The 14,732-nt window shown below is 33.9% G+C and overlaps 2 protein-coding genes across 2 annotated transcripts; both read left to right on the forward strand.

Annotated features, from left to right (window-relative positions):
- Positions 1–3,145: 3,145 nt before the first annotated feature.
- LOC110097970 lies at positions 3,146–4,117 on the forward strand. The gene is made up of 2 exons (XM_020824654.2): positions 3,146–3,707; positions 3,807–4,117. The coding sequence occupies exons 1-2, from the start codon at positions 3,146–3,148 to the stop codon at positions 4,115–4,117; spliced, it is 873 nt and encodes a 290-aa protein (XP_020680313.2).
- A 228-nt stretch (positions 4,118–4,345) lies between these two features.
- On the forward strand, positions 4,346–7,502 carry LOC110097971. The gene is made up of 5 exons (XM_020824655.2): positions 4,346–4,719; positions 4,801–5,287; positions 5,352–5,473; positions 5,591–6,581; positions 6,666–7,502. The coding sequence occupies exons 1-5, from the start codon at positions 4,346–4,348 to the stop codon at positions 7,500–7,502; spliced, it is 2,811 nt and encodes a 936-aa protein (XP_020680314.2).
- Positions 7,503–14,732: the final 7,230 nt, after the last annotated feature.

A 14,732-nucleotide genomic window follows, 5' to 3' on the forward strand; every position in this document is an offset into this window, starting at 1 on the left:
ATTAACTTTTTTAAATAATGTAAGATACTAAAATCCTGATCGGAGTACCTAAAAGCATTTCTAAATCCTCCAAAATTTCCTCCTTAATATGAGTCATAACATTCCTTAATTATGGATTCTACTTCTTCCTCAGTGAGACATCTCCTAATGATTTGGTAATTAGAAATTTTGAGCAAATATTGTTCATCCAAAAAAAAAATATTTGGCATGATGACAAATTTTCTTTTCTGAGTAGAGGATAAATCAAATCGAAGCACAACACAAACAATAAAATTGATAATATTATTATATCATGCTAATCTACTCAGATGTAAAGAAAATAGTTTCTCATAAAAAAAACTCATTAATTTCAAGTTCATTAAAAGCATGTTATTCAATTGTAAGTCTTAAAAGTTGGCCAACAATTTAATTTTAAGTTCCTTTTCTTTCTAAAACTTATACATCAAATTCATGTAATAAAAGAATCCACCTCATCAATCTAGATTTGATGTCCTTTTTTGTCATAAGGAATCTGATTGTAGAATTATCATTGTATATATTTACTTTTGTGCCAATCAAATAAGACCAAAATTTACCAAAAATAAAGACAATGGCTTGTAATTCATTTTCAATGGTGTTGTAGTTACATTATGCAGCATTCAAAGTTTTGCTAAAATAAAAAAAAAAAAGAAATTTCTATCTTTCTTTTGGTCAGGAACAACACATATAGTAAAATCACTTGTATCATACTTGATAATAAAAGGCAAGAACCAATGAGGAGCAATAATAATAGGTTATGATGGTTCAAAGTTTTAAAAGCTTCAAGACATGCAATATCAAAAATAAAAGAAAATTTCTTTTCGAACAAGTGAATAAATCTTTAAAGGAAAAGTTCTTTTAAACCTCCTATAAAATTCTGCATGTCTAAGGAAGCTCCTAGTTCCCTTAAATAAAGTGGGGGTTGGCAATTTTTCTATTACCTGAACCATGCTTTATCTACCACTAGTACTTAAAGATTTTAAGCCCTAAAATAATTCCCTTAGTCACCATAAATTAACATTTCTTTCCAATTTAGTACTAAATTTGTTTCTATGCATCTTTTAAAATAATTATTAAATAATCAAGATCTGTATCAAAAGTAGTACCAAACAAAAAATAAAATCATCCATAAAAATTTCAATGCACTGCTCAATTAAATATGAAAAAGATAGACATCATGTACCTCTAAAATATACCTAGAGAATTACAAAGTTGAAAAGGAATTCTTTTAAAGTTAAATGTCCCATAAGGACTGGTAATGATGGTTTTATCCTAGTCCTCAAGTGCTATAGGAATATAATCATATCCTAAGTGTCCATCTAAGAAATAATAGAAATAATATCATGCTAACCTATCTAGTATCTGATCAAGGAAAGGTAAGAGGAAATAATCTTTCTTAATGACTTTGTTTAGCTTCATATAGTTTATTCAATTTCTTCAACTAGGGAATATCCTAGTGGGGATAAGCTCATTGTCTTCATTTCATACTACAGTCAAACTACCCTTCTTATAAATATAATGAATAGAACTAACCTAAGTACTATCTAAAATGGGATAAATAATTTTTGAATCTAGCCATTTAAGTATCTCGTTTTAGGAGGGAGGATTAGCTTTTGATATAGAATTGGCCTCCATTAAAATCTTATGCATATAGAGTGTGGGGTTAATTCCTTTGATATTAGTTATAGTCCATCCAAAATCTTTCTTACAATCTCCTTAAACCCTTATCAACTTGCATTCCTATTCTTTTTCCAAGCTAGTAGAAATTATCACATACAAAGTTTAATCTCTACCTAAAAAGCACACTTATAATGGTTGAGTAAAACTCTAAGCTCTAAAATAGGGGCTTCCTCTATAAATGATCTTAGAGCTTTACACATAGATAAAGTATCTAAAGTCTCAAACTTCTCCCTAAATATTTCAGTAGCATCTCCAATAGGTTGAAAATATTCTTCTAAGTCTTCAAGTTTTATTAAAGTGATGACTAAATTTCTAAATTTATATAGATTTTAAGAAAAGTTTGGGTTCAAGAGATTCAAATATAAAATTTAGGATTTAGATTATAAAATAGTGATTTAAGGTTTAGATTGGAGTTAGATTTAGAAATTAAATTTTAGATTTTAGAATGAGAGAATAGCCCTTTTGGGGATAGAGAAATTGAGGAGTGTATACAATCTAGACTTATATATACCTAGAGTGGATTACCAACTAACAATCCTAACAAATTTTCTCACGCTGCTCAGCCGACCTAGAGAGAGAACATCTGGAATTCTAGAGAGAGAAAGTTTGCTGAAGGTTTCAATTTCATTTTGCGCGGGCTTTTCATGATCGGTGGAATTGGCGCCAGAGGATCGCTGGCAGTTATTTGCCGGGGTTCATGAATGCTCTGCGTTCTTCTGGCTCCTTACAAGCTACTGGTAAGGTTTCTAATGGAATTGTGATTAGAGAAGGGTCAAGACCTCCGAGCAATCAAACTTTTGTTGAGGGTAAGGGGAAGAATGTTGTGATGGTGGATTTGGCTGCTAAGAAGTTTATGGGGGAGAAGAGAAATCCAGATTTGGCTGTTCTTGAACCTAAAACTTCGGATGATTTAATTTTACGGGTAAATAATTTATCTGGAGTTCTTGATATGCAAAAGGATCGGAATGTTGTTAAGGTTCTGCCGGCGATTGTTGATCAGAAGGTTGATGAAAATTTGATTGACGATGAGGGCCCTGTAAAGGTTTTAGAGAATTATGAAATCTTGAAGGTGAATCCGATTGTTAATTCATTTCAGAAAAGTAATGGTGAGATTATTGATGCATGATCGAAGCCAAAGCATATCAAGATTTCATTTAACAGGGATCAAGTTGAATTTTTTGAAGATGGGATTGCAGTGAGATTAAATTCTAAAATGGAGGTAAAGAACTCAGAGATTTTGAAGGATTCAGTTGTAATTAAAGAATTGGGCAGCAACGTACCTTTTTCAGTGTGTAGTATTGAATTGAGGCGGCAATGGAGCAAGTAAGGTGGTTTTCATATGACTTCAATTGGCATGAATTTCATATTATGTTCGTTTAAAATGAATGAGGTGGTAGAATAAATTTTGAATGGTGGCCCATGGTATGTAAGTGGATTTATTGTCGGTATGGATAGATGGTCCCCTGCTTTTGATCCAAATTCGTTTAAGGGTATTTCGGCTCCAGTTTGGATCAGGCTCCCGTGCTTGCCACTGTATTGTTGGGATGAGGATAATTTGGCGAGAATTGCATCTTGTTTTGGAACCCCAATGTACTTAGATGGCAATACTTTTCGTTGGGGAAAGCGTAAGTTTGCTCGGGTTTGTGTTAGGATTGATTTGGAGAAAAAGCTATTTAATGGTGTTTGGGTAGATGGTTCAGCTAAGAGGTTCTTCCAACGTGTGGAGTACGAGAAGATTGATCTTCTATGCTACCAATGTGGAAAAGTGGGTCATGAAGCTAGTGCTTGTCCGGAGAATGTATCACTTGGGATTCAAGACCAGAAGTTAAGGAAGACAAATGCAGTTAATGAGGAAGATAGTAAGGTTGTGACTGACGGTAAGAAATCAGTGATCAGTTCAGAATTTGGCCCTTGGATTCATGTTCATTTTAAAAACATATGGGTGTTCAATAGTAATACTAATAATAGGAAAATAATTGGTGATAAGGCTATTGATGAGAACATGAGAAGTAACAGCCAGAATGTTGCTGTCTAGAAGGAAAATTAGTTGAAGAAAGAGGCAGAGGTTGTTGTTGAAAAGTTTGTCCGGGCCCCAGATATTTGCCCAGATTTTGAGAGATCTGTGGGTGTTAAACCTCCAGAAGTTCAGTTAATCAATAGATTTGCTACGTTAACTGATTTCAGTGAAGAAGAAGACAGTGGTAAGATTGAAGAAATTGATAAATCGAAGGAGAAGGATATGGATGTTGCTGATATAGAACTCAGTCATACGGGTGTAGGGTCTCAAAGTGGTGCTGCTAAAGTGAAGTTAGCCAAGGAGTTGAGATCTTTAGGGCCAGTTGAACCAGATTATAAGAAGAAAAAGAGGGATGGAAGGATGAATTCCATCAATGGGGAGAAATCCCCTTTAATTGTTTAAATGACCTCTTTATTGTTTTGGAATTGTTGGGGGGCAAGGAAGAAGGAGGCCTCATTATATTTGAAGGAAGTTGTGTGAGAACAAGATGTTTTTTTTATTGGTCTAATGGAGACCAAGCTTTCTAGTATTGATAGAAGGGAGATTGATTGTCTTATTAGGAAGGATTGGGATTATTGGCACCATCCTGCATAAAGTAACTCTGGAGGGATTCTGGTGTTATGGAACAGGATGTTGGTTTCTTTTGATGTGAAGGAATCTTCTTCTCAGGTTATTGTTGGTAACCTTTCGATTCCTAAATATGGAATGTGGAAAGTTGCTACGGTATATGGGAGTAGGTGTTGTGGGGAGAGGGGTAGTTTATGGAAGCAACTTGAGAAATGTATGGAGGATTCTTGTCCTGCCATCATTGGAGGGGACTTCAGTTGTATCTTGAATAAGGAGGAAAAGAGAGGTGGTAAGAGGTTCTTATTCTCTAAAGGACCTAAGGAGATAAAAGGTTTTATGATGAATTCAGATTTTCATGACATTGGATACATTGGGCCAAGGTTTACTTGGTGTAACAACAAGGAGGGGGCCTCCCGGATTTGGGAGAGGTTGGACAGGTGCTTATTAAATTCACTTGCTATTCAGAAGCTTCCATTAGCTGCTATTAGACATTTGTCCTGAGTGGCTTCTGACCATAGTCTGATTGTTCTTAAATTGGATGTTAGTGTGCGGTACAAGTCAAAGGTTATAAAGTTTGAGGATACTTGGAGGTCTTACCCGACAAGTAAGAGTGTTGTTTATCACTCTTGGAAAAAGAAGGATTATGGTGATGAAAATATGATCTTACAAAGGAAGACTACCAAAACTTTAAGAGCATTATTTTTTTGGAATAAGAATAAATGTAAAGACTTGAACAGTTTAAAGGAAAAGCTGAAAGGGGAGATCCTTGAACTTCAAAACAAGGAGGCTTTGGGGGAGAATTGGGCAGATAAGGATCTTTTGTTACTTCGAACTAAAGTACATGAGCTTAATGTTACTTTAAGAAGATTATCTACATGGTGGAATCAAAGGGCAAGAGCTAGATGGCATGAAGAAGGAGATACAAATTCTAAGTTTTTCCATAACTTTGCCACAGCTAGAAGGAATGGAAATCAGATTAATCAAATTAAAGATGAGTTCAATAATGTATATGATGAAGATGATCAAATTGAGAAGGTTTTTAATCAGTTTTTTGAAAAAAAAGTGGCAGCACAGGAACTGTGTTTTAACGGGTTGGCCGGTAGCTACAGAAAAACATATGGTTTCAGCTGAGGATATAGTCTTGCTTAATGAGCATTTTTTCGTGAATGAGATGCAGTGTTCGGTCTTCCAGTAAGGGAACAATAAGTCTCCAGGTATGGATGGTGTTACTTCTTCTTTTTACAAAAGTTATTGGAGTATTATGTGGGAGACTCTATGGAATGTTGTCAACTATTTTTTTAAGTCCAGCCGTATGAGTAAGGAGTGGAAAGATACCCTGATTGTCTTGATTTCTAAAGTCAAGAATCCATTGGTTCCGGCTAACTACAGGCCTATCAGCCTTTGCCAAATTAACTATAAGATTGTTGCTACCATGTTAGTTAATAGATTGAAGAAGGGAATTTCCAAGATGATTTCTGAAGAGCAAATGGCTTTCATTCCTGTGAGATCTATTTCAGAGCATTGCCTTTTGGCTCAAGAGATTTTTCATAAGTTCAAGATATCCAAGAATAAGATGGGATTGATGGCTATAAAATTGGATATGGAACAAGCTTATGATAGCATGGGATGGGCAACACTTCATCAAATTCTTAAGTGGTATGGCTTTCCTTCTAATTTCTCTAACCTTCTATTGGAATGTGTTGTAGATGTGAGGCTTTTCATTATCATCAATGGAAAGAATTCCAAGTGGATTAATGCTCATAGTGGGTTCTGTCAAGGATGTCCACTATCACCCTACCTTTTCATTTCGTGTTCCCAACTGTTGTCCAATTCCATGGAACAAAGGGGGCAGTCTCTTGGCATTCATATCTCTTCCAGAGGCCCAAAGATTACACATCTCCTTTATGCTGATGATGTGCTAATCTTCTCTCATGCCTTTACTGCCTTAGCTAAGGCATTGAAGATCATTGTGGAAGACTTTTGTAAGTGGACAGGACAAAGAGTTAACTTCAGCAAATCCCAAATTATGTTTGGCAAGGTGGTTAGGCACCCTTTCAGGAAGAAGATTAATAAAGTTTTTGGCTTCAATATGGTCAAGGAAATGAAATACCTAGGTGTGAATATTTCTCCTAGGAGACCCAAGGTGGCAGATTTTCAGGAGCTTCTTAGTAATGTTATGGATAGGCTTAATTCTTGGTGTAAGAAGTCCCTTTCTTTGCGAGGTAAGCTCGTCCTTATTGAAAGTTCTCTGCTTTCTATGCCAAACTTCTTGATTACTCATTCGTTAGTCCCCAAGAGGGTTCTTCATGAATTGGAAAAATTATGTATAAATTTTATTTGGCATAAAAAAGATGGAACTAATGGAATGCATTATGTTGCCTAGGAAGAGATTTGCAAACCAAGGTGTTTGGGAGGATTGGGTTTGCAATCTCCTTTACTTAGACTTGGATCTCTTAGATCTAAATTGGCCTGGAATTTCTTACAAAAGCCGAATTCATTGTTTCATAGAACAATAAAGTGTAAGTATGGTGGTGATATTATGTATGAAGCTCAAAAGAATGGTAATTCTAGTGCTTGGCGCATTTTGTTGGATGGAGGTAGACTCTTGAAGAATGCTGTCAATTGGAGAATAGGCAAGGGAGACAGGATCAGTGTTTTGAATGATACATGGTTGCTTGATAACTGCATCAACCGGTGGCGAACTTATGTGAATTGTGAATTCCTTGAGGGTGTCTATGTACAGCAGCTATTAATGAGTAATGGTGAATGGAACTCTGCGGTATTACAATTGGCTTTTCATCTTGATTTAATCATACTGATTAGTCAAATTAGTGTTGAAAATGAGGAGGAGGATAGGGTGGATCTTCTGAATTGGTGTTCAGGGAAGACCGTATCTGCTTTGGTTTATGAGCATTCTGTTTTTTATAGCTGTGTTGATGAGGAGATCGGGTTCTTCAATTGGGTACTGAAGCTGAAACTTAACAAGAAGGCTGAGACATTCTGGTGGAGGCTTGGTAAAAAAGCTATTCCAACTAATTTGTTCTTAAAGAACTGCAGATTATCTGATAATGCTTTTTGTGCTAGAGGCTGCCAATCTAATGAATCATATGAGCATATTATGGTTCATTGCAAATATATGGTGGAAGTTATTATGAAAATGCTTGAATGGGGTATTCATATACCGGATTTTCATTCCCTGGATAGCTGTTTATGGAGTTGAAGAATTTAACTACCCATTATTATGGGATTGTCAGAATTTACTGCACGGTTGTGTATCTTTCTTTGAGGAATCAGAATGAAGTCAAGCAAGGTAAGGCTGCTTTACCGTACTCTTTGGTTGCTTCTAATGCTTTATTCTTAGCTACTTCAACATCTAATCCACTTCTTATGAGCTGGGGCACTAATTTCCTTAGGGAGTCTCAAAATTCTTGGTGCCCTCCACCAAAAGATTGGATTAAGATTAATGTGGATGCTTCTTTGCTTAGCTCCAATCATACTGGAATTGGTGGCATTTTTAGAGATTGTAAAGGCTGGTTCATTAGTGCTTTTGGGAAGAGTAAGATGCATTGGGATATAGTTCAACTTGAGCTAGCAGCTATTCTTACGGTGAGGGAATTTCTTAGTAAATGGATGTTGGATTTCAAAGGGTGATTATTGAAAGCATAATATCAACATTATCATGTTTATTCAAGATTCATTGAAGAAGAATAATTGGCATGTGGATAGGTGGCCGGCAAAGGATTTATGCTTTTTAAATGATTTCAATAAAGTTGTCTTCCATCATGCCTTTAGAAGTTGTAATAAGGTAGCTAATTGTTGTGCTACTATGGCATTGGAAGCTAGTTTTTACTTTGATAGCTCTTCTTTGGAGAACATTCCATCCTTGTTGTTGAAATTAATCAAGGAGGAATGTGATCCTTTTATTACTTGTAATTAGTTCTTTGTTCTTAATGCATTTCATTGCAATTCTTCAAAAAAAAAAAAAGCTAACAATCCTAAGTGTCAAATAATTTCCTTATGTATGCAAGATTAGATAACTCCATCCTAGGAATCAAGGGGTTTTAGTTCCAAAAGACTTTAATCAAGACTCTTTAATATGCAAATGAATAAAAACAACTCTATGGAATGTTGCATAAAAATAATGGGTAAATAAAACTTTTATTCATTTAAAATTTAAATAGAGTACCACTCAAGGTCTGCTGGAAAAATAAAGGGGACTAGGCTCCACCAACAACAAGCCTAGATTTGTATATCCTATATAATATAGATTTAAATATGATTCCTTATATTGGCTCTTGAATCTTCTAGTTCCAATGTCTTTAGTAAGATTCCAAAAGATAATAACTTCAAAGGGAGAAGGATCACTACCTTTTGGAATTCTATATACATAAGTAACCATCTTTAATCTTCCTGCAACTCTTAACAGTGTACGACTCAATCAAGATATAAATGAATCTAAAATGATTGCATTTACATTCACATTTACAACAATACCTAAGTGCATTCTACTTTCAGCAAGAATATAAAAGAGTGGTATATATAAGATATGAACATATATAATGTGGCATAGGTGCATATACAAGAAAGTATAAACTAGCTTAATATGGTCTTGAATAATTTAAGGAGCACCAATAAAAGATATAAACATTATATCCATCGTATAGAAAGTAAACACACCAAACATAAATAACCTTTAGGCTAGAGTTTGTTATCTTACCAAACCTTTAAAGTGTGTGCAAGAGGTTGTGTGATTTTAATGTATCCTTAAGGATTTATTATTTAAATTTTTTCAGTTTTAAGTTATTTTTTATTATAGGCCAAAGGGATTTTGGTTTAAGTTTAAATTTTATTGACTTAGTATTTTATTAATTATATTATAAAACATTTAAATTTATTATTTAATTTTAAATAACCATGTAAAAAAGTGACTTCAAAGTGTAGAAGCCACTAACCTACAAGTCATAAGGCTCATAATTATAATGCTACCATTCTCCTATATAGGAATGATTGGTAACATATAGTCCTTAAATTTTATTCATCATTTATTAGGTGATTTAAGAAAGTAGTTATTATGAAGAACATTTTAGTTAGAGTACGTCAAATTATTTTGAAGTATACAAACTTACATCCTAAGGATTATAAATTGAAAACATATATGCTCTCTATTGTAATAAACCATAATGTACAAGGCTTTAGCTTATTAATGGTTTATTGAAAGCCTAGGAATCCAATGCATATATCATTTAAATGGAGTGAAATATATATATATATATATATATATATGGCTTCAAGATTTAGCTTAAATATTTAATTATTTGCTTTAATATGTTAATCTTTAGGTTAAGCTTGTTTAATTCAGTATACATCAGTGCAAGTGAAATAATTTAGGTGATTTTGTTTGATTTTAATGTTTTTAAATTTATTTAAAATATTATAATTTTAATTTATCTTTTTTAATTTATTTAATGTTTTAAAAGTTAATTTCATACATTATAAATCATACTTGCAATCTAATGGGATCTAACTATTAGATTACCAGTACTGTACTCCTTAATCATGGATAATTCTATAGGAGACATATTAATGGTCATAAATTATATATGAATAGAATGGATGGTGGTGATTAAAAGTATGAGATGCTCTAAGAGGGTGGTGAATTCGAAATTTTTGAAATAAAGAAACAAACCTAAACAGGAGTTCTAATTAATTTTTTAATATTTTAAACAAAACTTAACTTGATGCGGAAGCGAATGATTAAAACATGATTGCAAAATAGGTAGTGAAATTTTAAATCACACAACAAAGATCTAGAATAGAATTTTCATAAAGCTGTTATAGCAAATATAAGATGTAAAATATAAGTAAAGTGTAATAAATAGAAAAAGCCCACCAAAAGTTTTATAGTGGCTCGGTCACTTGACCTACATCCACTCCTGGAATTTCACTACTCAAAAGCAAATTTCCTTTTTCCCACACAGCAAGGCAGAGAAACTATTACAAAACCTCACTTTCACCTTCCCCAGTGTGGCGGAGTACCAAACGCTATATCACCCTCCTAGTGATGGCAGCCAACCATCTCATTTTTCTCCCTTCTGGAGAAGGCAAAGTACCTTTGAGGACAAGAACCTTGAAGGATCTCCCCCTTAGAAAGCTCCACCAAGATTTTCTTGATCCATAGGAAGAGCAAGCGTGCAGCATGCCTGGAGCAACCATGTGACCCCCTCACACTCCTTGTCCCTCTCAAACTCAGCTTCTCCTTTCTCTCACAAACCCAAAAATCTGACCAAGTAGCTCCCTCTCAAGAGTTCCCCTTCTTATCACATTCCTCCCTCTTGTTGTATTTTAAAAGAAAAAATTATCATATATAAATCGGGCTCCAAGAAACCATACATTTTCAATTTAGTTGTTTATGTTCATATAGTACAATCCAAGATCATATAGTACGATCAGTTCAAAATAGCCTTCATCCTGGTACGAAGGAGTACAAAGAAGCAATTTTTTAGCACTATCATACAGTACAATATGTTATATTTCTTTTATTCATACAGGATGAATGCTGGGATGACAAAAACTCATCTCTGTTCATCATTTGGTACAATCCAGTTTGTACAATATGATCTGTTAAAAGCTTCAGGTTGTCTGATATAATGCTTACACATCCAGTATGATTAGTTCAAAAATTAAGAGATCGTCCGGTATGATGTTCGAGACAATCAAAAATAGCCTCGATTCATCATACGGTATGAATCATGTCGTACAGTACGATCACCAATGAGTAATTAATCCTTAATTTAATTGACTAATCATGGTGGTTAATTTAAGTAAGTATTCAAATATTTGTAATGTATGATTCGATCATACAGTACGATCAGTTCAAAATTCAAGATTTACAAACTTAATTAAATTAATCTAGTGATTAGGGTCTAAAATTAAAAACATATTGTACAGTGCGATGATGATCATATAGTATGATTAGTTCACAAAGAATAGTTGTTGAGCCATAGTAGTTCGCACTGTACGATTTATAATCCTACAGTATGATCTATAAAGAATAAAAAAAATTCACTTAAAAAAAACTCTCCCCTTATGTGTGTGCATGGTTGCTCAATTTGCATACACTTTGTGGCCAGACCAGAGAAATGAACAAAAAATAAAAAATAAAAAGAAAAATACATAGTTACACACTTCACATCCTATTCTACCCAGCCTCGAGCCTTCTTGTTGTCTTTAGCAATATGTGATCTCCTTGAAATGTTAGTACTCACAGACAAGAGCAACATTCCAAATATTCAATGAATAATGAGATAATTCAATCAACGTTATTTTTCAACATCAAAATCTTAGGCTATAGGTCATGGACTGCAACAGTTATATAATCTCTTATGCTCATATCAAAATTTATCTAGCCTTTTGATCAAAGATTTGATGGTGAGATTATATCTACATGGTAAAGTGGAATCTTCAATCTTTAACAAAGATTAAATTAATTTTTTTAAGGATTTAATTAAATCCAAAACTTGATCAAAACATACTAAAATAATAATAAATTCACTTTAAATAAAAAAAATAGAAATAACTCCTCTCTAAATTTTGTAAAAAAAGTGTAGAAAAATAAAAAATTTAAATAGAAGGGTTTTGAATTAGCTCTATATATTATTTTTTAAATAATATACGAAGAAAATTACATAATTAGTGAACTTAATTACCTCTAATCAACCATAAATTCATTGGGAAGATTCCTTAAGGTGTCACGTACACCTTTTACTTTCTCAAGCCAATTTGAGGTCAACACAACCCCTAATTGATGTTTCAAAAGTATAAGGTCAATGATTTATCCTTAACTTTAGGAAATCATTAAAAATTATCCTTAATTCCAAATATAATGAATTTAAAATATAAATTATTCTAAGCCAAAAAATGAAAGGAGATTTTTCATAAGTCTTAATATCTTTTTTGAATCCTTAACAAATTAATAGGTGTATCACTGATAGAAATTTAGAAAAATGTTATAAAATATATTTCAAGATTAAATTAATTTAATTTTTTTAGGAATGATATTGAGGGTACCACGGGACTATAAATTTAATTTCACAAAATTATAGAGCCACTTTTTTTTTTTTGAAAATTGCAAAATTGCATTAATATGGAAACAAAGAAGACTAATTACACTTGATAAATGGGTAGCCTTCCTCCTTGATCAAATCCAACAAGGAGGACGGTAAGCTACCAAAAGAAGAACTATCAAACATAAAACTACCTTCTAAAGCCGAAGTAGCAATAAAATCCGCTACTCGGTTACAATTCCTATTAACATGATAAAAAATGATTTTATTAAAGTCATTAAGGAAAAAAAGCTCCTTATTCAAGCAATTCTCCAAATGCCAATCCATCTTCTTCAAAGAATGTTGTATGTAAGGAATCACATTGATGTTATCACTTTCAATGATAACACCTTTACTTTCAAGCATCCATCCTTGTATGAACTCCCTTAGAGCAAAGATTGCCACCAATTCGAGTTGAGCAATATCCCAATGTAAAGAGTTCTTCCCAAATGCAAGAAGAAATCTACCTTTGTAATCTCTGAAAATGCCTCCAATACCAGCCCGGTTAGTAGAGAGCAAAGAAGCGTCCACATTAATCTTGATCTAATCTAGCGGTGGATGGTGCCAAGAGATCATAGACTCTCGATGGAGGTTAGCACCCCAGCTATCTAGAAATGGATGAAGATTAGAAGTAGCTAAAGAAATAGCATTCACCGCCACCAAATAAGTTGACATGGCAGCCTTCCCATGTTTAACCAAGTTACGGTTTTTCCAATTTAAAAAAACTGTGGTGCAATACAGTCTCACCAATCCATGATTACGGAAGGATTGTCTTCTTAATTCCACTAAAAGTTCATCAAGAGATTGAAATAAAGCTACATAAAAGACCCATTCTCTAATTTTGAAAATAATATCATTCAAATACTTGCACTGGACTGCTATACGTTCATAATTCACAACCTCAAGGCAACCTCTAGCACAAGAATCATTAGCAGCTAGTCTTCTAAATTTGAGGAATTGATTAGTAGGAATAGCAAACTTACTTAACCACCACCAAAATAACTCCACTATAATATTGAGTTTAAGCTTCCTCAGCCACATATAGAATCCCACATCATCATCCTTATATCTGTTATTCATCATAGCCTCAAATTACAAGGCTGGTAGAGAACAGCCCGAAAACTTGCTTACTGTCTCCAGGTTGTCTATGCCACCTTCTCTATCGATCAAAATTTGCTTAATTAGCCGAGCCAAATCTTCATGAAAAAAAAAATTCAACTTCACCTCATCCCACATTCCTTCATCAGAGATAAGTTGCTGCACATTCATATCTTCCAACGCAATGCAATCCACAAAGGTTGGCCAAGCATTAAGACTCTTGTCTAATATCCAAATGTCACTAAGGACATTAATTTTGTTTCCTTTACCCACCTTCCATTTAACCACATTCTTAAGGTATTTTCCTCCTTCTATCATAATCTTCCAGGCATTAGAAGAGTTCTTCTTACAATGTCCATTCAAAATACCTTCCTTGTATTTAGCATTGAGGGTTCGGTGGAGTAGAGAGTTCGGGTTTTGGATGCAATTCCAGGTCAATCTAGCTTTCAACGTACCACTCTTAATTGCAAAAGACTGTAAACCAAGTCCACCTGCATTTTAAGGGTTACAAAGCTCATCCCAAGCAACATAATGTAAACCTCTTCCCCCATCAAATTTGTGCCAAGCAAAATTTCTGCACAACTTCTCCATCTCATGCAAAATTTTTTTAGGAACCATAGAATGAGTAATTACAAAGTTTGGTAAAGATAATAAGGAGGTCTTCAAGAGCACTATTCTACCTCCAAATGATAGCGATTTCTTCCCCCAAACATTCAGTTTATCCATAACCTGACTCAACAAGTCTTGAAAATCAGCTAATTTCAATCTCTTAAGAGAAATTTTAATCCCCAAGTACTTCCACTCCTTAACAACCTTGAACCTGAGAATTCTAACCATCTTCTGTTGAGTCTATTGAATAGGTTGTTAAACCTAAGTTAATGTCCCAAGGCTACCAAGAGGGGGGTGAATTGGTATTTAAAAATTTATCCTCTTTTGATAAATTTAATCGAAATTAAACTTTAACGAATTTTTTATAAAAAGTTTTTCAACCACAAATTTTAAAACACAAAATTAGAAGCAGAAAATAAAAAGCTGTAATTATAAAAAGACACAAGATTTATAGTGATTCGGTCTAAACCAGACCTACATCCACTCCCAGAGGCACCCTCTGAGTATTGCACTAATACCAATAGTGTCTCTCCTTTTTCACCCACAGCAAAGCGGAGAAGCCTTTACAAATACTCTTTTCACCACTATCCGGTGCGGCAGAGAACCGTCGTCCTTTTACACTTTCCCTAGTGTTGGCAGAG

This window comes from Dendrobium catenatum, unplaced genomic scaffold (genome assembly GCF_001605985.2).
Source record: "Dendrobium catenatum unplaced genomic scaffold, ASM160598v2 fragScaff_scaffold_455, whole genome shotgun sequence".
Taxonomy (NCBI): domain Eukaryota; kingdom Viridiplantae; phylum Streptophyta; class Magnoliopsida; order Asparagales; family Orchidaceae; genus Dendrobium; species Dendrobium catenatum.